Source organism: Tachypleus tridentatus, chromosome 1, assembly GCF_004210375.1.
Source record: "Tachypleus tridentatus isolate NWPU-2018 chromosome 1, ASM421037v1, whole genome shotgun sequence".
In the NCBI taxonomy this organism is placed as follows: domain Eukaryota; kingdom Metazoa; phylum Arthropoda; class Merostomata; order Xiphosura; family Limulidae; genus Tachypleus; species Tachypleus tridentatus.
In genome coordinates this window covers 17019518-17046824 of record NC_134825.1, presented here as the reverse complement: position 1 = coordinate 17046824, position 27307 = coordinate 17019518, and the positions used below count along the sequence as shown (strand labels likewise).

The window sequence follows — 27307 nt, the reverse complement described above, 5'->3', positions numbered from 1 at the left end:
CTTTTGCACATTCGAGGGAATCTTACGGCTCAACGATACGTCGACGAAATTCTTAGGCCCATGTGCAACCCATCAAGGTGAACGTCAACGACGTTTTTCAACATGACAACGCCCGTCCTCACACAGCCCGACTCACCACTGTCTTCTTGAGACACCACAACATCAACGTTCTTCCCTGGCCCTCCAGATCACCAGATTTAAACCCCATCGAACATCTTTGGGACGAGTTGGACCGACGTCTGAGATGGCAACAACCTCAACCGCAGACTCTACCTCAGCTTGCAGCAGCTTTGCAGGCTGAGTGGACAGCCATTCCACAGGATGTGATTCGTCATCTCATCGCTTTCATGGGCAGAAGATGCCAAGCAGTTATTGATGCTCACGGGGGGCATACTCGTTATTGACGTTGAGTGACGTTAAACTTCAACTAGTGAGCGTGGACTTCGCCTTTGCAGACTTTGGGTGTTCAGCAGTGAATGTGCAAAGTTTCACACATGTCATACAGAACTACCCTGAATAAACTTGTTAATAATTTGTCTCATATTTTGCCTTTTGCGTTTCTTTGTTTGAAGAGTATATATATAAATATACAGTTTTCATTGTTTAAACTCTTATTATTATCTGTGTTATCTCTTAACGGACACAAGTTTAAAACGTCACCTTTCTTTAAGTAGCAATATAACAAGCTTGGCGATTGTTCAACCTTTACCTTTACATCTAAAGAAATAGCTCAACCACGTATTTATTGTTTATAAGGAGAAAATACAATTGGTTATTGTTACTAATATTTTACAGAGGAATTAGTACAGGGGTCGTATCTTCATCTCCACATCTGGAAGTGACTATTTCTGTCCTTTCCATGTACTCCATTCCACACCATCAGCATAACTCTCATGTTCACCGTTCAGGTAGAGACCATTGAGGTTGGAACCGTGACATTTATTGTACCACCAAGCTCCTTTAAAGGATTGGGCACAATTAGAATCATCAATATCGTTGTCTTTGTCCTTTGTGGTAAACTTGAACTGGTTGTAGCCACCAAACGAGTCCCCTGGAAATATAAATAATGCATTCAGTCTTCTGTGAAATGTACCATGACAATAAATAAACGTATGGTGCGTTTTCCCTTCATTCATACTCTAATCCACATTGTATAAATCACCTTTGTCGACCATACATGCACCCGGTATCTTTACTTTTCATACATCATCAATATCTAACATACATATACCCGTATGTTCACCCTGCATACATCCTCTATGTCCACCCCAACCATCTTGTATCTCTGCCCTCCTTACTTTACAAAGAAATGCAAAAACAGTCAATGACAAACCAACAGGAACATTTGTACTTGTAAATGCTTACAAGATGGAAACCAATACTTAAAAGGATTCAGTACTAATTTATTAATTAGTTACTATCATTTCAGCATCAGATTTTTTACGAAGCTCTACTATGTATGTGAAGGGTTATGACGAGGTATAGTTACTCTAGTACTGGTTCATTGAAGACGATGAATAATGAATTATTTCATGTTAAAGGCTAACTTTGGTCTGTCATAAAATAATTCCATTAATGTTGTTTTAAGCTATCTGGAATTTAAATAAATTGTAAGAAGTCATTTCATTGTAGTGTAATATGTCTCAAGAGAAAACAAGAAATATCCTGTACAAATTATTCTAGAGAATCAAATGTTTTGCAATTGTTCTCAACCCGTTGGTTGTTTAAATGAATAGTGACAAATGTCTTTGGCATGTTGGCGATAAATTCAACAATAATCGGACAACACACAATTCACCTGTTTCACAATAATATATGTATATATATTTGTGACAAGTTAAACCTCTACAGAAACTTTGCACGAGAGTATATCTCAGTTGTATTTATAACTCTAAATAATTAATGTTTTTTGTCAAAAGTTCATACAGACTGATGAAATTATTTTAGAATCTAATTAAGAAGACTAATTATTTTTCACTAATCTTATCAAAATTATCAATGAAGTTACCAAAGTCCTGAACCTTAGATAACTGTCTCATTTTCCTCAAAGTCTACACAGATGGTTTCAATCACTTAAGTCCCCCAGTGGCACCACGGAATGTATATGGACTCGCACTGATAGAAACTGGATTTTGATATCCATGATGGGCAGAGCATAGATAGCCCACTGTATAGCTTTGTGCTTAATTTCCAATCAAACAATTACATTATAAGACCCTTTGATGAGACAAATTATTATTCTTATTTCTCTTCAATTACAAAACTTACTTTAAATATTGCCCGTTAACGGTTATCACTCACAAACCGGCTAACGTCACGTTTTACCGACTGTACTTTATTTACACTTAACGTGCTTAACTCACTCGATCAATTATCTATCTGTATACCTCGCCTAATTGAGACGTGATTTTTGTTTTACAAACTATAGTGTATGAATACTTAGTTTAGGTAACAAAGATTCGAGTGACGTGACATCAATAATATTAATAAAACCTGGACAACAATGTAATTGTACACAAAATATATAAATTGTATAGAGTTAAGTAACGAAATATGTTACAGTTAACATTACTAAAACAATCTATCTTCAATGCTTCTGTGATAACGATTAAACAATCATTAGATATTTACTCTCAAAATAAACTAAATAATAACACTTTACAGACTTATATTAATCAACAGATTAGTGTTATACTGACTTAGGAGTAATAAACAAGGTATAAAAGTTTGTGACAGTAATACTTAATGTAAAAGGAACTTAGAACAACGATATATAACGTACAAAACATATATCAATACATAAGGTGCCAGGCAGTTTAGAACAATGATACATAACAATTAATTAAGATGTTGCTTTATCAATAGCAAAGGTACTTATCAGTCGTTATGATCCATACCTGATACGGACATGATTAATTTGTATAATTATGTCATTAAAAACATGGTAACGTACATATCTAAATAGTTTTATCTATTTTCATACATTCAACACCAGAGAATTCACCACAAAGATCCCTCCTCTGTCAGTTTTGCTCGATCAGGGAGCGACCTCTAGCTTCACTGTGTAGTTTTTATATCTGAACTTTTGTTTTTATCAAATTAGCGTTCTTTCTCTATCAGCACTCAAAAAACACCAACAAGAAGAAGTGGTGGTAATATAATAAATCTTACGGAAAGTTTAATATTAAACATTTTAAACAGTTTGGATAATAAAAATATTTCAACTAATTATTCGTGAAATAATAATTTTAAAGATAATATTAATAAAATAATAAATTAGATTAAAAATTAGAAGTTGACTACCTGCATCACCAGAGTAATTACTGACATGTAATCTATACAAATTGTCTTCGTTTTCTATACAAAACTCCCGATAGATGGCAAACCTCTTGTTTCCTTCTTTATCCTTTAAATCAAACCTGATTGAGTAATTTCCTTGATTTGTTAGAGCATAGATCCGATCATTTCCTATAAATAAATAATGAAACATTTCTTCTGTACACAAATCATGGACAACATTTCAATCATGTAGGGTTTCATTAAAATAAACATTAAGCTAACTGCGTTCAAGATAAAACTTTCCCAATTGCACAAAAAAAAAAACGTTCACGTCAGACAAACCAAAGCAGCAAGTATTCAAACGATACAATACAAATAAAAAGTACATTGTTGGAACAGAAAGGTATTGCTACCATCTTTATATAGTGTGTTCAAATTTGATGACACAAACCAGCTTTTATAAACTAAATTTCAGTAGTTTGAATTGATAATAAAAGAAACTTTATTAAAATTACAAACGAACAATGTGTAGACAAGTTGTTGTCAATAGATAAGAGTACTTGGATAATGAGAACCTAACCTACCCTGAACTCCTTCTGTATCTTTAACACCATATCTTTTAAAACTCTAAACAGAACCCACCTATACAGGCTTTTTGTATCTTCAACATAATATGTTTAAAACGAACAACAGAACATACCTAACCAGAATTCCTTCTGGATGTCTCCAAATCCTACTTTGTAATTTGTCCAAGGTTTGAAAAAAGTAGTCCTTTGGGTTTCCATGGTTTCCCCTTCTTTGGATTACCTTAGAAACAGAAAATGTAAAAGTTATAGTTTATTATAATAATTAAACTTACTACATATGTTTTTACATATAACAGTTTTATGTTATCTGTAACAAACGTTACTTACTGTCCAACCTCCTCCATCAGTATCCATGTCACAGTAAACACGGAAACTTCCAGTAGTCATCCATGATTTTGGCCAAATACGGTATGATCCACTGGTACGGTGCCCATTAAGTAGAACATCAGAACAGTCTGTTGGTCCAGGAGAGGAAGAAGGACATATATGGTCCATTTCTTGATGAATTACATGTTTATCTACAATAGAAATATATAAGCTTTACATTATTAAACTGAGTTTCAACATATATAAATATGTGGACTGAGAATTTGTTAGTTGATTTATTATCAAGAGATAGTGATAAACATGGATTTGGTATTTGTCAAAACTTCAAAGGATAGACAAGTGTGATGTCCTGTGTAGTTCTTTTATTTGTTTATTAAAAATATTCTTAAGGTTGATTTGTATATCATTATGTATAGTTTAATAGGAAATTTATGTTGTTTTTATAAATTTGTGTTTAAATGTATACCAAACGGTTGATATAGTTGGTATTGTACGGTTGGTACAATAGAAATATATTACAAACATAATGGAAAACAATTTAATTGTTGTATATTTCAAAGTTAAATGTCGTATAGAATTTTCTTCTAAAATAAATAATTGTATAGACACCTCTGTTTCTCCATGTATATATTTAAACACACAAAATGAAATTAAAATATATTGTATCTATCTGTCTATACTTTATATTTTTAATAGTTTTAAACCAGTTTATTTCATTTTAGCCAATAAATTCAAATTAATCTAAGTAGTATTTTCATAAATTTAAAATAATAACATTTCATTTGAAACAGCAAATAAAAATTTTGTTTGTCTGATAAGATGGGCCCCCCAGAAGCACAGAGATAAACCTTGTTTCGATAACTCTGGTGGGTAGAGCACATAAATGCTCATTGTGCAACTGTGTGCTTAATTACAAGCAAAGCAACTAATAAAGCAAGAAGAAGAACAAAAAACATTTAGTCTTATCCTAACTAAAGCCATCATCACACACACGAACTCAGGATATGCTGAACACAGTTTCGATATTCGTTGTGAGTACAAGACAGAGAGACACTTTTGTAGCTTTGGGCTTAACTACAAAGAAAGATGCAAGTTAACTAAGTACTTTATAAATAAACCATATTATTCATTGTAATACACAATACAATTGTTCAATAGTTAAAGTGAAAAACAATACATACTTTTAACAATATAACATTTTTCATATTTGACTATACCATCACACAACAACACCAATAATAACGTTAATGATTTGGACAAGATAATTCCTGTAAAGGAATTGTTCTACACAAGATGATAAAAACTGAACTGTTAGGCTGAATCCTAAATTAATTAATAAAAATGGTTTACATTAACTTTCTCATAACTTTTACCTCTATTTTTAAGGTTTTCTTTTGCCAGAGAAACCAAGACGTCAAGGGACGCAACTATTCCGGTTATTGACGTATCTTCACATTCTTTCTGGATGGTCTCTGATCCCAAACTTGGACAAACCCAGAAAACAAACTAAATAAAGGCGAATATCATAATTTCCTAAGACTTATTTTTCTCCTTACTGCAATATAAATAACATTGTAATAATTTGTTTCTGTCGAATAAAAATATTTTATGAAATATAAAAAGAGAATTTGTGAACGAACCGACTGAAAAATAAAAACAACATAACTCTTATTATGATGTGATAAAAAGCTTCAGTATATAAAAGTTTTTTTAAGAGTAACTCGGATATGAAGTAGATACAAACAGCCTTTAATTATATTTTTAATATTTCTTTCTGAAATTATTTTTTGTGTAGGAAAGTTTAATAACAATATAACAATATTTATTATTAAGAGTCTAGTTAAGAATAGTTCCGGTAAGTTAATGTATAAAAATAAACAACATTTGTTAAAGTATGGAGAACTGAAACAACCTTACTTTTGTATTTATACTGAAACAATAACAGGATTAACATTAACACCAACCAGGAACTTCTTGTTTTACAGATACAAACAACACCAGTTTTTATTTACCCTAATCAATAGAGTTATATAATGTAGAAGTGTCTCATTCATTGTTTCTATGGAACATTACTTAAACATGTAATCTTAACTCTGACCTTTACTTAAACTACAGGTCTTCTAATAAAATACTTTGTTTCTAACACTAAATGTTCCAGTTTTCAAACATCAACATAATTTGATTTAGTTACAATGTGAAACTGATTCAAGAAAGTCAACATTTAATTATTTATAGTTTTATTCACACAACAAAATAAATTAAAAAATAAGATAACCAAACGATATACACTAATAAGTATTATTAATGAATAGTCACAAATAAAGGTAACTTACCTTTCAAAACGTTTTTCTCTTGGTCTTCACACTGTTAATAATGCGTCTGTTTCGTTTCAGTCTATGATCTAACAGAGTAACTTATTATATAACCAAGGTCGTATGAATGTTGGTTATTTACTTTTGTTTTTATCTTCCCAAGCTAATCACGTGATTATATTTCTATATAATAAGAAGAGCAGAGTCACGTGATCGTACTCCACATCTGTTAATAATATTATCCAGACAAGAAAATAAATCATAAAGACCTGAACTTTAAAATAATAATGTTCAGAGACAAACAGATGTACTTTGTGAACACCAAGTTGTACAACCTTATTTAAAGAACTTATGTTTCGTGTTTTGTAACCTTATTTATTCTCTGTTAGATTGTTTAGGCAGAGCATTCATGATGAAACTTTGTAGAATGGACGACAAGAAGACGAAAGACGGAAGACTTTCGGAAACGTCGTCCTCTATACTTGTGTTTCCACAACAAGCAGTTACCGTCCATTCTATACAGTTTCACTTTGTAACCCTGTTCACTGAAAATATTTTAAGGTTACGTAACTTTGTTTGAAACATAAAATTCAAATCAACCACAAATAAAATAAATATTTTGAAACATTTTGGAATTAAGTTCTTTCATCAAACCCTTTAACCACGTCTCTTCAAACTATATTCTACATAATTTCCTAAGATTACAATTATTCACGCGTGTGAAAACAACCCATATAGTTGAGTTCCAAAATGGGTAATTGTTTCCTTTCTATAGCGTCCTTTCAGTGTTTAAATGTTTTACATACTTGATTTCTGAGATGTATATTCAGTTTCATGTCAGTTTTGTACTTGTATGCTTTTTTTAAAATAATTATTCTAAAATCGTAAAATATCTATAAAAATGATTACATTCGTCTTTATTTGGTTTGTTTACTTGTTTGGTCCACGTTTTGGATTAGAGACAGTCCAGAAACTGTGTGAATAGAAATTGATAACCGCTGTTGTTGCGTCCATCAACGTTCTAGTTTCTCTGGCCAAAGAAAACCTGATAAACAGAGGTAAAAGTTATAAGAATGTTTATCTAGAGGTGTTAATACGTCTTTGTTAGTAATTGTTAACATAACGTAAAGTTTTGAGACAGCATAGGACTTAATCCTCCATGTTCCAAACTAAATTTAAAATATTAATTAATTAATTTTAAAAACATTTCTAAAGCCAGCCCTTGTCATTGATATAATGCTTTCACAACATCCAATGACAACCTATTACAAAGGCTAACCAACCCGTTAGAAAAATAAAAATGTCTCAGCGGAATGTGACTCTTACCTTGTTAAAATCTATATTTGTGTCCGTTAGTCCTACTGTTCTCACTGTTATGTATTCAAAATGATGATGAATCAACACTTTCAACACAATATTAAACATTCCAATTAAATTATTTCTAATTCTTCTTTTTCCAAGATAAAACAATTTAAGAGATGTCATCCACTTCTCGTATGACAACCCCTCAACTCCAAGTGTCATTCTAGTAAACGTTCTCCAAACCCTTGCCAACAACGTGATGTCTTTCCTAAAGTAGGGTGACCAAGACTAAACACAGTATTCCAAAAATAGCCTAACCAGTGACCTATACAATGAAATTATAACCTCTTTAGAGTTTTATTTTTGTAGATGCAGTTTAAAATCCTATTTACCCTACCACTAGCAACAAAACATGGCTTGGATGGATTTAAAAACTGAGAGACTAGTTCATTGTTGTTAGAATTAATTAAGTTAAAGAATTTTGTACATTATCTTGTGTATTACAAATCTGTCACGATAGTCAGAAGGTACAGAGGTTTTATGTCAGTATAATTATTAGTAAGATAATAAAACAATGTGTAAAATAAAACTTCATAGTGTTATTATTGTGACTTGTTGAATGATGGTTTTGCGACCTGTGAAGGATGTTCAGTTTTACAAAGTGAGCATTATTGTTCAGTAATAGTGTTGCTTATTATATGGAATTTATGTTCATGAACGTTTTTACAGCCTATTATTTTATGTTCTTTGTTAAACATAAATTAACTAGATGGTTTTCTTTCTTTTCATATTCTTCTTCTGTTAATACCAGCTGGAAATGTTGTAAGTTTATTAAATTAATGTTAAGCTTTAATTTGTGTGTGTGAGCTAAAATCAAAATAAGATATTGTAACATTGTTACAATGATATAACTTAAAATAACAAGTAGATAATTAAAATATATAGCTTGTTTATCTATATTTAAAGAGATGAAAAATGTTACAATAGTCATTTTAACATAACATCAATTCAATAACAATAATTAAATTGGGTTTATTGTTCTATGTAATATTTTCCGAATAATACCAGCTGTACCAACCGCGTAGTATATTTTATACCACCTATATATAATAACTGATATATATATATATATATATACGCATTATTAACTTAAAGTATGATTACTACTGAACAAATACTATAGCACTATAAACTACGTTACATGTATCAATGGCTTACAGTTTTAACCATTTTTCAAGGCAGTGTCTTAAATTGTCTAGCTAAATTGTGACTAGACATAGCTAATCCACTTTGACATTTTACAGAGAGAACGTCAAACACTGTATAATGTGTTTCGTGCAACTGCCAAGACTCTTCTATGTATTGTTGAAATGTTTCAACATGCATTAGTGGTTTTCCAATAATGACCAGACATATAAACTGATATATCTCAGAAGCCAGTGACTCTGCTCTACTAAGATAAATGTCTCTACTGTCAATATTGGACTGACAGAAAATCCCACTGTGTGTATGTTTTTTTGGCAGATGACCAAAGTTGCTGCAGGAAATACATTGAGATCTTTATAACTGTCATTAAGAAGCTCCTTATTTTCTCATTTGCTTCCTCTGTTACTCTCTTTGGAAACATAATAGTTTTATTGATGGTTTCCTTCACTATAAACCATTTCTGGGCTGCTGATGGATTGAGGCTTACGAAATGTTACTGATCTTATAAAGTGTTATTTAAGGTGTTTCTTGAGGTTGTTGTTTTTTTTTGCAGCATGATATGTCTTTGATTCAACATGGCCACATATTTCCAAGTATCATCTGTATTTAGACAACAGTGATGCCACGTTAATTGCCCTACCATGTGTTAAGTCATCCTGAATGTTACTTACAAGCAAGTTGAATGCCTTTGTGAAAAATGTTGCTTTCTGGATTTTGATTAAAAGACTTTTTCTCAGTCTTCATTGTTCACATTGGTAATTAAGCCAGACAGTTTTTGTGGTATTTATAAAGTAATATTTGCCAATAAATGGTAACACTTTTAATACACAAAACATCAGAGTTTAGTTCAGTAAAATTTATGAAAGTTTGAGTTCTGGACATTTTGACTTAATGAGTTGCGTATAACTTTTCCAAGGCAAACACTTCCTTGAAAACAATAAAATATTTATTTTAAAAAAATGTTCAAACTCTTAGCGTTATTTTACAAAGAGTTATGGATACAACGATAAGTAATTATTACAGAAACAGCCTACCGTAGGGCGGCGTTTCTGCTAATAACAATAATGTATAAGTTCAGTAATTATGACGAATATCTATTGTAACAATAATGTGACAATCTTTTATATTGTATTATTAGCAATGTTTAATTGTTACAATAAATGTGTTGGATTATGACCATTTCATTATGTATGGATAGCAAATTATCATGAATTTTAAAAAAAAATTGTTAACTTACACCCACTGATTTATATTATGTAATGTACACCGTCCTTAAGAGTTTATTGTAATATATACAACGTCACTTGAAATTAATACATATCAAAATAAAATAATAATAGAATACATTATAATGGACTTATATCAAAACTCCTACAAATCTGGCACACGAATATCTTTAAACCTAAGCTTGCAATTACCTTGGCGGGGTATGTTGGCCTCCCGCAGGCCTTTAGTTTTGTTATAAGGTAGTGTGGTTGAAACAATATTTACACGTTACTTCACTGTATAATCATACTTGTTTATTTATTGATATATCGATTACAGCTATCAATTTCATTCACCTTTATTTTAACAACATTAATTATCACTCTACCAAAAGCTTTATCCAAACACTACTAAGCTAAGATATCAACTTACAAAAAGCTTTATCCAAACACTGTGAAATTAATTACCATTGTTTTAACCGAAAACTTCTCGCATTATTTATCATCTACCAAGATTCAGTTAATTGTGTAATAAAATATTTAGATAGTTTGTAACTAGTCTTCTTTCAAATATAATATTGGATTTTATTTGTCTGAGTTGAGTGATTATTTTAATATCATATAAAAGTCATAATAACTTTTCATAAACATCTCTATCATCATATTAACTCAATGAATATTAAACAAAGTTTAAAGATTCTGGTCCATTCTTCCATAATTCTTTAAGTCTGCCTTTAAATTTTATTTCCAAACTATAACTTTCAGTGTTTTAACATTTCTTACACCAACCTTTATTAAACTGTACTAAACAATAGAGGAAGAACCGATACATGTTGATGTTATTTCACTGTAGTTCAACCTTTATATTTAACACTGGCCAACAGGGAATTTTGTTTACATTACGTATGATCAAATTATCAGAAGTCTGATTTTGCTGAAACAAACATTACGTTTAGCGTCAGTGTTTATTTTTCCTCTCTGGTTACTTGACCCCGTTTGACACCAGCACTCTGAGCACGAGGCTACTACAGAAGTTTACCATAAATTACCGAGAAGTCATTTGGTCCTGGTTCTGTTTAGTAGACATCAAGGAGTTTGAGTGAGAGGTTTGCAACTTAGTGAATAACTTACAAATTGTTTGTATCACAAGGATTAAACTTCCTTCAGATATTTTAATTACTTCCACTCATTTCTAGTATAGCTGGAAAAATAAAGAAACAAATAAGTAAATGAAGTAACCATAGAATGAGTTTATACAAAGGCATAATATACGTAGAACTTTAAGCCGTATTTTACGTCTTGTAAGACGAACTTTTTACTTTAAAATACATTGAAAAATCCCCAAGACATAAGTGATGGGTTGACGCAAGACGTTAGCTTAGGGTCTACTCAAAACGGCCTCTCACACAGATCATAATCTTATTACTTACCAATTACAAGTGTTTTCAATAACACAAAACATTCAGTTTAACTAATATTGTCGATAAACTGTGATGAATATGATGTATTTGACTGTATTTACTCAGTAGATTAAAAACAAGTCAAGGAGTGTTGGTTGCTGAGTCATCAAGGTGTTGGTTGCTGCGTCAGAATATTTTTTTCTTGGAATTGTCTTTCCAAAATTAGGGTACATCTTTCACGATGTAGTGTCTTATACGGTGTAAAATACGGTTGTTTAATTATAAATTAAACGACAATCCACACTTTACTGCTGGCCTAGAGGATAATGATAATTAGAATGTAAATTATATCGACTTCAGTAACTGATGAGTGGATAAATTATTTTATATGGTAACGTAAATCTCAAGCCTTAGGTTGAAACACTTTTTATCTATATTAAATTCAAGTTTATTCTTATGTTAGACTTCTACATAAGGGTAAGGTTAGACTTTCTTATACCTTATTGAAATATTTAATTTATATGATATTATGTTAGTCTTTAGAATATGTAAAATAATAGTTTTAATATAGTTTAAACAGATTTATGTGTTTTAGTAACCGTTTAGTATTGGCTTTATTCTAAATAATAATTTCATTTTCTGTAGTTAATTACAAATGAAGTGTTATAAATTAAATTATTCTAAATTTCAAACTCATATCTTATCCTCAATAAATATTTTCCAAGTTTACTTAGTTTTCCTTTCTTTTGATCTCAATTTTTCAGCGATTTTGAACAAATAATTTAATTAAATCATAGTAATATTTAAAACAATTTGAGGCAACATTTATATAATAAATTGGAACTTACTCGCAGCTTAACACAGATTCTTAGGTCTTCAATATAACTCATAGAAACGTCATCGTGTGAGTGGCTGTTTGGAACTAAAACTTACTAATCGTGGTATTTATACCTCATTGTAAAAAAAAACAAAATATTTTCTCTGGAAGTGTTGCCTGTTCGGACTGCGCCCTCATGTCTTGTGAAACTCGTTACTTGAAAATAATACATTGTACAGAACTTAAAGTTTCATAAAGTTTACTGATATAAACTATAATGATTTATATATTAAAAATGTTAACTTTTATTGGAGAATTATGGTTTCGTAAGGACTCTACATTTTTGTATATATTTAAAAATTCTATCACTGAAGATATAATCAAACATTCACATAAATTACAAATAAAACTCATCAGGTTATTGTTGTGAGAAGAGTGCCATTATTTAAAAATAGTTCTGTTTTAAAAAAATGGTTGTTGTACATACTACATCTATTTGAATATACATACATCTGTATGAATCTGAAGTATCCAAATTGTTAATATCTTTTGGTAGATATTTGTTTATGGTAACATTCAATAGATGACGCCACATTTCATTCACACTTGCGATTCTGGATGATACAAGATTTGATTTGTTTACCACCGAGCTGATAAAAAAATTGTTGAAACAACCCCATATAAAATTTGATCCCTGGTCGAACTACGTTTCTTTCGGTAATCCAACAAAGTAAAGAAATTAGTTAGAGCCTTAGGAATTGTTTGGAATGTTTCTCAAAAGAATATTTTCACAAAACCGAGTGGATGTGCACGTTATATTCAACAAATATTGGTTATATGATCGAGTTTTTGGTAATAACCCAACACAATCAACGATCATATGAATAAAGGGTTCTTTGAAAGTTCGGATAGCTTTAAAGAATCAATAGGATTTTTCTTGTTAGTTGTTCCTACCAACTGAGAAGTTTTGTTTGTTTGTTTTGAATTTCGCGCAAAGCTACTCGTGGGCTATCTGCGTTAGCTCTCCTTAATTTAGCAGTGTAAAACTAGAGGGAAGACAACTAGTCATCAACACCCACCGCCAACTCTTGGACTACTCTTTTACCAACGAATAGTGGGATTAACCGTCACATTATAACGCCCCCACGGCTGAAAAGGCGAGCATATTTGGCGCGACGGGGATGCGAACCCGCGAACCTCAAATTACGAGTCGAATGTCTTAAGCCACCTGGCCATGCCGGGCCTCAACTGACAAGTATGACAAGTTTCATAAACAGAGAAAAAATTTCTCTAATTTTTGACCAAAAGAAATGTTTCTTAACTTTTTCACATTACTTGTTGTCTTAGAGAGTTCGTGGCAACTTTTAATATTTCATAATGATATGCTTTGGTAAAATCGATTTGACAAACTGTAGCCTTGTTCTCTGTGATTGGTACATATAGTGGTTTCCATTTCTTCATAAGACACATATGGTGGTCTCCATTTCTTCATAAGGACACAATTTTTGAAAAAAAATAACCATTTGAAACTTTTTCCAGTTCATCTTTTGAGAGAAAATACTTCAACAGTGAATGGATTCTGATCAACAGTCAGTTTACTTTAAGCAAATGGAACTTCACCGGGCAAACCAGATCCCAACATTGTAACTCACCAAGGAATTTTCAATTGGACAATTATTCACAATATCGGCTTAGATAAAAAAAAATCCTTGAGAAAAAAAATCTATAATGTTTGCCTCTAAATACGTGTTTATCATTTGTTTTGGGCCTTATTTCTAAGCCTAAACTCGAGTCACAGCACATGAGAGAAATACACTGGAATTCTTCTCAACAATAACATCATTCTTATATGTTAGAGTAATCAGCTCGTTAACCATTTTGGATGTAGCAACAACCTTACTTCAGACAAATCGCTTATCAACAGTAATGATACGCATTAACTGGCAGTGTAGGTTTTATTCCAACTACAACAGACTCCGAAACTAAGTCTGATTCCAAACAAATATTATGAAGAGAAACATTAACAAAGCCATTCTCATTAACCTGAGCAATAACACACTCACCAGTGGCAGAACTCGAATCTAAAGAGAATATACTTTATTATAACAATGCCCCAGATCACTTAGAATACGAATGGATATAGGATTAGCAGTGTCATTTGTCAAAGACACAGAACCAACAGACATACAAGGTTTAAACTCCTCCCACACTACACGAGTCTTTATATCAGTGGCCGATCCAACAACATTGGTGATCTGGTGAAACAGTGCCCATATATGGACATACTGGGTGTTGACTCTTTGTTTTTTCATTTTTTCAAACACAAACAATCTGATATAACATGACTAGGATTCTATTTACAGAAATGGAGACAAGCCATGATGGTTTTGATGAAGTTTTATCATGACTGTCGGTAGATTTGGGACTAGTGGAGCTGGACTTTTTAAAAGAACATTAATTTTAATGGATTGAACAAGTACAGGTTTTTTACTGCTATTACTGAAACTTCCTTTTATGGAAAGTGGTTTTATATGTTCATATGTAATCATCTGAAAGAACAGCTGCTTCCTGTAATGGTTCGACTTTCTTTTCTTTCAAGTAGCCTTTGAGGTCCTCACATGCAAAGTTCCTCAATCAGAGATAATTGTCTTAGTTTGTGGAAGCTGTTACCAATATGCAAAGAATTACAACATTAATCCAAAATAAACATCATTTTTGTGGACAAATTCCACATAAGTGTGATTATCTTACTTATAATATTCTCGAAACTTTTGGCAATAAATTTCTGGTACTAACTTGTATGCTTAGAGAATAGATACTTTAACCCTATGGTAAGTTGTACAAACTTCTTGAAAGAGAGCAGGCATAAGATTCTTGTGCTTTACTAGTTAAAACACTTTCTAATAATAACGACAATTTTTTGATGGGTCATTCCATAGTTAGGACAACCTTCTGAAAATATTTATCAACTCCATTTTCATTTAATAGTGGTAACTCAGTATGTTGAATTAAGTTCAAAGTTATTTTACCTTATTCGAATGTAATTTCTAATTCTTTCAACTTAACTTCTTTTTCGGCCTCAATGGAGCATTTTCGGCCTCGAAACGTTTCTTTTGTCTTTGATTGTTTGTTTGTTTTTTAGAATTTCGCACAAAGCTACTCGAGGGCTATCTGTGCTAGCCGTCCCTAATTTAGCAGTGTAAGACTAGAGGGAAGGCAGCTAGTCATCACCACCCACCGCCAACTGTTGGGCTACTCTTTTACCAACGAATAGTGGGATTGACCGTCACTTTATAACGTCTCCACGGCTGGGAGGGCGAGCATGTTTAGCGCGACACGGGCGCGAACCCGCGACCCTCGGATTACGAGTCCACGCCTTACGCGCTTGGCCATGCCAGGCCTTGTCTTTGATACCTTTAACAGGGAGCGAGCTAACTCTGTGTCCGACGTTGTGGACTAACCATACGTTGCGTTTCCCACCGCGGAAGTTATATAATGCTATCGTAAAATTACTAACAACCTGTGTGAATTCACTGAAGTTAAATGGTTTGTAATGTTAGAAATGTACAAATGTTTCTAGTGAAGTATTTGAAGTTCCCAAATCAATAGCAGTTTTGTATTCCGAGGTTTGCAGCAAACCACTAATATATACTGTTCCTTCGCTCGTCTCGTTGTTATGTTTATAGGCAAGAGGAGAAGTTTTAGAAAATTCAGTTTATGCAACAATATGAACGATACACTGGTGTTTCCGTACACGTGTATATTGTTGATTCGTGCGCTTGATAACCTACAATTTTAGATGATAGGCAGTATCCACCACAACCTTTACCTTAGGTTCGACACATATATATTTAAATAGATAAAGAAATTGTTGTTTTATTTGAATGTTATTTACAGATACTGTCCATACATTTGGTAATTGGTTAAAACTGCAAATCACTGACAGAGGTAACGTACTTTTTAGTGTTGTAGTGTTTGTTTACTAATAATCACTACGTAAATTAATATAAATATATAACATTTTAAATATCAGGCCATCCCTTAAGTAATGTCCGATTTTAGGTTCAGAAAAGAGAAAGAATTTCAAGTGTTTTTAATGTTATTTAATCAATAATGTATGTTACATTATTATTAATTACTTCATGCCAATGATTCACAAGCTTCTGAATGCCACTTCTATAAAATTCTTGTGGTTTGGAAAAAAAGAATGTAGAGAGGGTAGTTTTGATACCTTCATGTGTTCCAAGCTCTTTTCCATCAAGGTAGTTATGTAAACTTCGGAATAAATGATAATCAGATGGGACATGGTCCAGAGAATATGGAAGATGTGGAAGTTTATCTTTAATCTTTGCAGATGTAATCCTTGCTGGATGGGGCCGTGCATTATCCTAATGTAACATCTAGCTCTTCAGTCTTTGCAGATGTAATCCTTGCTGGATGGGGCCGTGCATTATCCTGATGTAACACAATATCTTTGCGAGTGATAGCAGGCCTTTTTTGCTTTCAGTGCAACATTCAAGTGCTCCAACTGTTGACAATACAAATTTGAAGTAATTGTTACATTGAATGGCAGTCAATTCAAAGTGGTTCACGACAACAATATTCCACCAAATGCTTAACAAGACTTTCTTAGGGTCCATTTTGGACTGTGCTTTAGCTAGTTTACCTGCACTGAGCCATTGTTTGCAGCACTTAACATTTTTTTTATAAAATATCTATTTTTTATCTCCAGTCATTAATCTGTCCAAAAAAGTGAGTTATGTTCACGAGAGAGAAGAGAAGTGTATATTTCCACTCTTGTTCTAAGGTTTGATTCTGTCAAATCATGGGGACCCATTTTCCAAGTTTTGACACCTTTCCAAGCTCTCGCAAAAGACGGTAAACTGTTGAATGGGTTGAATTAAGTTTCTATGCTAGTTCTTCAACTGTTTCCACACAATCTTCATCAAGTGCAGCCAGCAGCAAGTCATCATTAAACTTAACAGGACGACCTGAATTGTGGTGCATCACTTAAGCTGTAGTCACCTGATACGAGCTTCTGAAACCACCTTTGACACTTTCTTTCATTGCGAGGCTCCACACCATACACACCTTGAATGTTTCTTGTAGTTTCTGCTGCACTGTTGCCTTTTTAAAAAGCATTATTTGCCTGCTGTGCTCTTCAGACACAACCATCTTCATAAGGGTTTATTTGATTAATGATCTGAAAAAAGAGGTTTTTGGTTAGTTTCTTTTATTTGTCTGAACATTTTTATACACGTCCTACTACATATTTTAATCATTAAAGCCTTCTACAAAGACAAAAATGATGATACAGTTTCTGTATTAAAATTTCGGACATTACGTATGGGATGATCTGAACGAACACTAAACTTCGTAAAATTCATATAAATTGATAGATACCTACATACGCATTACAAGTTATTATATAGTTAGTACAGTACACGGTTGATATAGCTGGTATTATCCGAAAACATTACTTAGAACAATGAAACCAATTTATTTATTGTTATAGATGTTACGTTAAAACAACTATTGTCACATATTTTTCCCAGTATTTTAAACTGTAGACTATATATTTTGTTTACTTGTTATTATTTTAACTCTTATCATACTAATATTTTACAATATTCTATTGTGTTCTGACACATCTACATGAATTAGAACTTAACATTAATTTCATGAATGTACAATACTTACGTTTCGTTTCCAACTTGAATCCCCTCCCCCAGTTGTACAGTGGTATGAGTATGTAGAATTATACCACTATCAACCGTGTTTCAAAAGTCGTAGTAGGCAAAACAAGTTTGCCTTTGGTGTAGCTTTGCGTTTAATATCAATCGCCTGTACAACTACCAACATGAATCTCGCTTGCCTCATAGCAATAGGAAAGAAAGAAAGTTTAGTTAGTTTTATGTTTATCAAACGAACTTTAAATAATGAACTATAACAACTTTCATGAACATAAATTACGTATATTAAACAATAATATTCATATACTTATACTGCCAAGTTATTCATTTCTCAGGTATGCACATTACATACATCTAAGTTATTTACTCAGATAAACGACAGAGTAAGAATTAATGCGGCTGAGTTTACGTTACTCAAAAAGAAAAGAACGCAACGAAATAGTTTATTATTTCACTTAAAGTTTTACTTACATTTTTGGGAGAATATTTACAACGATTTTGGAATGTCTCACTCATTATGAATATATCCTTATAACAAATACAGAATGTGTGTTTTTTTCTGGTACCAATAATAAATAATTTGCTAATTTATTTCGACTTTGTAAATCGCCCCAGTTGATGTTACTGTTAAGAAGACTATTTTAACTAGGATAAAAATAACTCAAAATCTTTACCAATTTTGGGAAGTGTGGTTTTGAAGCCGTATTATAACATATGGAAAACTTACAGGCTACCATCAAAATAAGTTTATGATCATCAAAAGCATTTAATGAAGCAATGTTTGTTTTAGAATTTGTATTATAGCTATTTTCCAGAATTAAGGCTTTGATATATGTGTATATTTTAATACCACACTGCTCAAAACCGTTGAAGTAACTTTCAACTAGTTAATCGTGAGGTTACATGTTACTTTTCTTGAAGCTTCAATTAAACAGAAACATCACAAGTTATTTATTTTTGGATTTCGAAATTATTTGCACCAAAAGGTTTAGTTTCATTTTTTCTTCTCAGATTGGTCATTTTTATTGATATATATATATATATATAGATTTCTCGTCTTCAAGAAGTTACTTTAAAAGTCTTGTGCTGTCAGATATCTGACAGAGTCCTGAAGTCAGAGTCAGATATCCTTTAAGACTTTTTAAAGTAACTTCTTGATGACGAGAAATCCACTTAAAATAAATATGTATCTTAGAACGGCTGGTATGGATATTAAAACTTTTATTGATAAGCAAAGAAGAACGTTTCGACTTTCCTAGGTCATCTTCAGGTTGACAAAGAGAGTTTGCAAGTGACCGTTGTCGAACACATGTCTTAGGGACGAGAGTATAAACAGGTATGGGATCGTAGGGGACGTTGCAGTTGGATGTTAGGTTATTAATTAGTATAGGTATAAAGGTGTTCTTTTATACAGGCTTAATTTAGGTTTTAGTTGCTGTATAAGTAGGGCTTCTTTGATTTTGCGTTTGTTTATATTTGTTTCCCTACATAGTGTCTGGGAGTTTTCTGTGGTTATGTTGTGTTTATTTATTTGCAATGTTCAAAAACGTATGAAGGTGTTTTCTTTTGTATTTTTTAAACCTCGTTTCCATTTTTCTGCTTGTTTCTCCAATATAAAAGTCGTGAAAGTTGTTGCATTGCATTTTATAAATTATATTGGCGTTGTGTTTGTCAGTATAATTTTTACATAGTATGGACTTTAGTTTTGCACCTACGTTTTGAATAAATTTGGGTTTATTGGAATGTTGGATTTTGTTATAAGCATTTTTCCCAAATGTTGGTTATTTTTTCGCAGATGTCGGGAACATATGGTATGCCGCAGTTATACAATAATATATCTTCATATGTAATAGAACCATCATTCAACAAGTAACAATAATAACATTGTATTATTTTAATAATATTTTATCATGTTACCAATGATTATACTGACAGAAAACCTCTGGACTAGGTGATTTTCAGAACAGATTTGTAATACACAAGTAATGTATAAGGTTCTTTAATTTAAATAACTCTAACAACAGTCAATAATAAAAAGCAGTAACACCTCTAGATAAACTTTCTGAGAACCTTTATCTCTGAGTTTTAGGATTTCTTTGGCCAGAGAAACTAGAAAGTCGATGGATGCAACTATTCCGGTTATTGACGTCTCTTCAAGTATTTCTGGACGGTCTCTGATCCAAAACGTGGATTAACCAAGTAAACAAACCAAATAAAGATGAATGTAATAACTTTTAAAGCTTATTTTTTGTTATTGTAGAATAAAGAACATTATGTAAATGATTCTAACAGACAAACTACAGAAAAGTATACGAAATATACAGTTAATAAAATGGTAGTATTATGAAAAAAAACAAAACAGAATCTTTGTGGTAAGTAATATAAACCAACTACAATATGTAAAAGTTTTACTGAACGTAGCTCTGACATGAAGTGGATACAATTAACATCTAGTTTTGATTTTAATTTTCTTTTATGTACCTGGAGTTGGTAAGGAATGTTTTATAAAACGATGAAACTGTTTCTTATTAAGGACCTAATTAGGTTAGATTAATTTGATCTAAAAACAAATGTAAGTCATTTAAATATACAGAAACAACACAAGCTGCCTGACCTATATAGGAGGAAACAATAACAGGATTAACATTGATATATACTTGGATCTTCTTGTTGTACACTACGTGGACTACAAGATTTAGTTACATTGTTTAGCAGAGTTATATGATGTAGAAGTGTATTACGTACAGTTTTACTAGAATAGAAAGAAAAAATCCAACAAATCAACTCGAACATTTTTAAGGCACAATTATTCTAATAAAGTACTTTGTTTTATAAACTATATATTACCATTCTCCTGAAACTGATTAAAAAACTATATATTACCATTCTCCTGAAACTGATTAAAAACTATATATTACCATTCTCCTGAAACTGACTGATTAAAAACTATATATTACCATTCTCCTGAAACTGATTAAAAAACTATATATTACCATTCTCCTGAAACTGATTACAAAACTATATATTACCATTCTCCTGAAACTGATTAAAAAACTAGGATGGCGAAATTAGCCACAGTGACGATCATTACAATCATTCACATCCTGTTCACAAACATGTTAACTTTACTTATTTCTTCTTTATGCTATTAATATTCATCATTTTATTCACATTATAAGATATTGACCAGCCTTATAAGTTTAATAATTATATTGTTTTACGATTTTAGAATAATTATTTAAAAAAAAAACATACAAGTACAAAACTGACATGAAACTGAATATACATCTCAAAACTCAAGTATGTAAAACATTTAAACACTGAAAGGACGCTATAGAAAGGAAACAATTACCCATTTTGGAACTCAACTATATGGGTTGTTTTGAATAATTGTAATCTTAAGAAGTTATGTAGAATCTAGTTGGAAGAGACGTGGTTAAAGGGTTTGATGAAATAAATTAATTCCAAAATGTTTCAAAATATTTATTTTATTTGTGGTTGATTTGAATTTTATGTTTTAAACAAAGTTACGTAACCTTAAAACTTTATAGAATGGACGGCAACTGCTTGTTGTGGATACACAAGTATAGAGGACGACGTTTCCGAAAGTCTTCCGTCTTTCGTCTTCTTGCCGTCCATTCTACAAAGTTTCATCATGAATGCTCTGCCTAAAAAATCTAACAGAGAATAAATAAGGTTACAAAACACGCAACATAAATTCTTTAAATAAGGTTGTACAACTTGGTGCTCACAAAGTACATCTGTTTGTCTCTGAACATTATTATTCTAAAGTTCAGGTCTTTATGATTTATTTTCTTGTCTGGATAATATTATTAACAGATGTGGAGTACGATCACGTGACTCTGCTCTTCTTATTATATAGAAATATAATCACGTGATTAGCTTGGGAATATAAAACCAAAAGTAAATAACCAACATTCATACGACCTTGGTTATATAACAAGTTACTCTGTTAGATCATAGACTGAAACGAAACAGACGCATTATTAACAGTGTGAAGACCAAGAGAAAAACGTTTTGAAAGGTAAGTTACATTTTTTTGTAACTATTCATTAATAATACTTATTAGTGTATATCGCTTGGTTATCTTATTTTTTAATTTATTTTGTTGTGTGAATAAAACTATAAATAATTAAATGTTGACTTTCTTGAATCAGTTTCACATTGTAACTAAATCAAATTATGTTGATGTTTGAAAACTGGAACATTTAGTGTTAGAAACAAAGTATTTTATTAGAAGACCTGTGGTTTAAGTAAAGGTCAGAGTTAAGATTACATGTTTAAGTAATGTTCCATAGAAACAATGAATGAGACACTTCTACATTATATAACTCTATTGATTAGGGTAAATAAAAACTGGTGTTGTTCGTATCTGTAAAACAAGAAGTTCCTGGTTGGTGTTAATGTTAATCCTGTTATTGTTTCAGTATAAATACAAAAGTAAGGTTGTTTCAGTTCTCCATACTTTAACAAATGTTGTTTATTTTTATACATTAACTTACCGGAACTATTCTTAACTAGACTCTTAATAATAAATATTGTTATATTGTTATTAAACTTTCCTACACAAAAAATAATTTCAGAAAGAAATATTAAAAATATAATTAAAGGTTGTTTGTATCTACTTCATATCCGAGTTACTCTTAAAAAAACTTTTATATACTGAAGCTTTTTATCACATCATAATAAGAGTTATGTTGTTTTTATTTTTCAGTCGGTTCGTTCACAAATTCTCTTTTTATATTTCATAAAATATTTTTATTTGACAGAAACAAATTATTACAATGTTATTTATATTGCAGTAAGGAGAAAAATAAGTCTTAGGAAATGATGATATTCGCCTTTATTTGGTTTGTTTTCTGGGTTGGTCCAAGTTTGGGATCAGAGACCATCCAGAAAGAATGTGAAGATACGTCAATAACCGGAATAGTTGAGTCCCTTGACGTCTTGGTTTCTCTGGCAAAAGAAAACCTTAAAAATAGAGGTAAAAGTTATGAGAAAGTTAATGTAAACCATTTTTTATTAATTAATTTAGGATTCAGCCTAACAATTCAGTTTTTATCATCTTGTGTAGAACAATTTCTTTACAGGAATTATCTTGTCCAAATCATTAACGTTATTATTGGTGTTGTTGTGTGATGGTATAGTCAAATATGAAAAATGTTATATTGTTAAAAGTTTGTATTGCTTTTCACTTTAACTATTGAACAATTGTATTGTGTATTACAATGAATAATATGGTTTATTTATAAAGTACATAGTTAACTTGCATCTTTCTTTGTAGTTAAGCCCAAAGCTACAAAAGTGTCTCTCTGTCTTGTACTCACAACGAATATCGAAACTGTGTTCAGCATATCCTGAGTTCGTGTGTGTGATGATGGCTTTAGTTAGGATAAGACTAAATGTTTTTTGTTCTTCTTCTTGCTTTATTAGTTGCTTCGCTTGTAATTAAGCACACAGTTGCACAATGAGCATTTATGTGCTCTACCCACCAGAGTTATCGAAACATTTAAACACAAATTTATAAAAACAACATAAATTTCCTATTAAACTATACATAATGATATACAAATCAACTGTAAGAATATTTTAATAAACAAATAAAAGAACTACACACGACATCACACTATTCTTTGAAGTTTTGACAAATATTGAATCCTTGTTTATCACTATCTCTTGATAATAAATCAACTAACAAATTCTCAGTCCACATATTTATATATGTTGAAACTCAGTTTAATAATGTAAAGCTTATATATTTCTATTGTAGATAAACATGTAATTCATCAAGAAATGGACCATATATGTCCTCCTTCTTCTCCTGGACCAAGAGACTGTTCTGATGTTCTACTTAATGGGCACCGTACCAGTGGATCATACCGTATTTGGCCAAAATCATGGATGACTACTGGAAGTTTCCGTGTTTACTGTGACATGGATACTGATGGAGGAGGTTGGACAGTAAGTAACATTTGTTACAGATAACAGAAAACTGTTATATGTAAAAACATATGTAGTAAGTTTAATTATTATAATAAACTATAAATTTTACATTTTCTGTTTCTAAGGTAATCCAAAGAAGGGGAAACCATGGAAATCCAAAGGACTACTTTTTCAAACCTTGGACAAATTACAAAGTTGGATTTGGAGACATCCAGAAGGAATTCTGGTTAGGTATGTTCTGTTGTTAGTTTTAAACAGATTATGTTGAAGATACAGAAAGTCTGTATAGGTGGGTTCTGTTTACAGATTTTATACAAAGAGTGTTTAAGAAATATAAGGTATGTACAGATAGTTTTTGTTTACAGTTTTTAAACAGATGATGTTAAGATACAGATGATCTGTATATGTAGGTTCTGTTCACAGATTTTAAACAGATAGTGTTAAAGATACAGAAGGACTTCAGGGTAGGTTAGGTTCTCATTATACAAGTACTCTTATCTATTGACAACAACTTGTCTACACATTGTTCGTTTGTTACTTTTAATAAAGTTTCTTTTATTATCAATTCAAACTACTGAAATTTAGTTTATAAAAGCTGGTTTGTGTCATCAAATTTGAACACACTATATAAAGATGGTAGCAATACCTTTCTGTTCCAACAATGTACTTTTTTATTTGTATTGTATCGTTTGAATACTTGCTGCTTTGGTTTGTCTGACGTGAACGTTTTTTTTTTGCAATTGGGAAAGTTTTATCTTGAACGCAGTTAGCTTAATGTTTATTTTAATGTAATCCTACATGATTGAAATGTTGTCCATGATTTGTGTACAGAAGAAATGTTTCATTATTTATTTATAGGAAATGATCGGATCTATGCTCTAACAAATCAAGGAAATTACTCAATCAGGTTTGATTTAAAGGATAAAGAAGGAAACAAGAGGTTTGCCGTCTATCGGGAGTTTTGGATAGAAAACGAAGACAACTTGTATAGATTACATGTCAGTAATTACTCTGGTGATGCAGGTAGTCAACTTGTAATTTTTAATCTAATTTATTATTTTATTAATATTATCTTTAAAATTATTATTTCACGAATAATTAGTTAAAATATTTTTATTATCCAAACTGTTTAAAATGTTTAATATTAAACTTTCCGTAAGATTTATTATATTACCACCAGTTCTTCTTGTTGGTGTATATTGAGTGATGATAGAGAAAGAACGCTAATTTGATAAAAACAAAAGTTCAGATATAAAAACTACACAGTGAAGCTAGAGGTCGCTCCCTGATCGAGCAAAACTGACAGAGGAGGGATCTTTGTGGTGAATTCTCTGGTGTTGAATGTATGAAAATAAATAAAACTATTTAGATATATACGTTACCAGGTTTTAATGATATAACTATACAAATTAATCATGTCCGTATCAGATATGGATCATAACGACTGATAAGTAACTTTGCTATTGATAAAGCAACATCTTAATTAATTGTTATGTATCATTGTTCTAAACTGCCTGGCACCTTATGTATTGATATATGTTTTGTACGTTATATATCGTTGTTCTAAGTTCCTTTACATTAAGTATTACTGTCACAAACTTTTATACCTTGTTTATTACTCCTAAGTCAGTATAACACTAATCTATTGATTAATATAAGTCTGTAAAGTGTTATTATTTAGTTTATTTTGAGAGTAAATATCTAATGATTGTTTAATCGTTATCACAGAAGCATTGAAGATAGATTGTTTTAGTAATGTTAACTGTAACATATTTCGTTACTTAACTCTATACAATGTATATATTGTGTGTACAATTACATTGTTGTCTTGGTTTTATTAATATTATTGATGTCACATCACTGGAATCTTTATTTTTTCGTTACCGTATGAAAAGTAAAGATACCGGGTGCATGTATGGTCGACAAAGGTGATTTATACAATGTGGATTAGAGTATGAATGCAGGGAGGACGCACCATACGTTTATTTATTGTCATGGTACATTTCACAAAAGACTGAATGTATTATTTATATTTCCAGGGGACTCGTTTGGTGGCCACAACCAGTTCAGGTTTACCACGAAGGACAAAGACAACGATATTGATGATTCGAATTGTGCCCAATCCTTTAAAGGAGCTTGGTGGTACAATAATTGTCACGGTTCCAACCTCAATGGTCTCTACCTGAACGGTGAACATGAGAGTTATGCTGATGGTGTGGAATGGAGTACATGGAAAGGACAGAAATACTCACTTCCAGACGTGGAGATGAAGATACGACCCCTGTACTAATTCCTCTGTAAAATATTAGTAACAATAACCAATTGTATTTTCTCATTTTAAACAATAAATACGTGGTTGAGCTGTTTCTTTAGATGTAAAGGTAAAGGTTGAACAATCGCCAAGCTTGTTATATTGCTACTTAAAGAAAGGTGACGTTTTGAACTTGTGTCCGTTAAGAGATAACACAGATAACAATTAAAGTTTGAACAATGAAAACTGTATATTTATATATATGAAATAAAATCGTTTATATAAACCAGATGAATGTAGGGTATCTAGGTTGTAGTTTAATATCAAACAAAATTAAGACGACCAACTGTTCATAAAAAGTTAAAAAATAAGTAAGTTGGGCATTGTCACCATTGCCAATGACGCGGTCCAGCTTCAGGGGTAAACTCTTAGAAAAGACAGTCGCTCACGGTCCGAACGATGGCATGACAGTAAAATGTTGGCTATTGTGACTTGAAGTTCACAAAGGCTACACATTGATTGATGATTCCGAAATTAAAGAAAATGATGAATTAAAAACTGTAACCAATGCGTAGCCTAGACAGGAAAACTTCTTTCTTATGGTTCTTATGGAAATAAAATGGCTAACGAGAAACAGAAGGTTTAATTTAGAAAATCATCTTATCACGCTGATCATTTCAAGTCGTCTGCCTACTAGCACAAAGTTGAGCCTTGAATTACAGGACTGTGGATTATATTTGGAAAAGGTACGGTTATGATGGTGCCAAAGTAGATGGAGTTAACTGCGGTATCATTGAGTTTGTTCCTGTAAATACCGACATGACAAACTGGATATTAATGGAAGATAAAGAAAAATGTCCTAATCTTTGTTTAATATCAATGATAACAGGGTGAGGGTTAACGTAAAGAGATTCTAGGGTCAGTAGAGAGCTGAGGAGTCAATGTAAATACTGTAAATAATACG

At 31.6% G+C, this 27307-nt stretch overlaps 1 protein-coding gene and 1 pseudogene across 2 annotated transcripts; one reads left to right on the top strand and one right to left on the bottom strand.

The window, feature by feature from the left end:
- Positions 1-724: 724 nt before the first annotated feature.
- LOC143243926 (techylectin-5A-like) lies at positions 725-12531 on the bottom strand (annotated as a pseudogene). Its single transcript, XR_013024815.1, has 9 exons — positions 12467-12531; positions 11649-11934; positions 7415-7550; positions 6527-6594; positions 5567-5748; positions 4194-4384; positions 3980-4086; positions 3304-3468; positions 725-1051 (listed from the first exon to the last, which is right to left on the bottom strand). The product of XR_013024815.1 is annotated as a techylectin-5A-like (transcript).
- A 9502-nt stretch (positions 12532-22033) lies between these two features.
- LOC143243919 (techylectin-5A-like) lies at positions 22034-26632 on the top strand. Its single transcript, XM_076487716.1, has 6 exons — positions 22034-22173; positions 22952-23133; positions 23920-24110; positions 24218-24323; positions 24951-25115; positions 26132-26632. The coding sequence occupies exons 2-6, from the start codon at positions 22977-22979 to the stop codon at positions 26380-26382; spliced, it is 870 nt and encodes a 289-aa protein (XP_076343831.1). The 5' UTR covers positions 22034-22173; positions 22952-22976; the 3' UTR covers positions 26383-26632.
- The last annotated feature ends 675 nt before the right edge of the window (positions 26633-27307 follow it).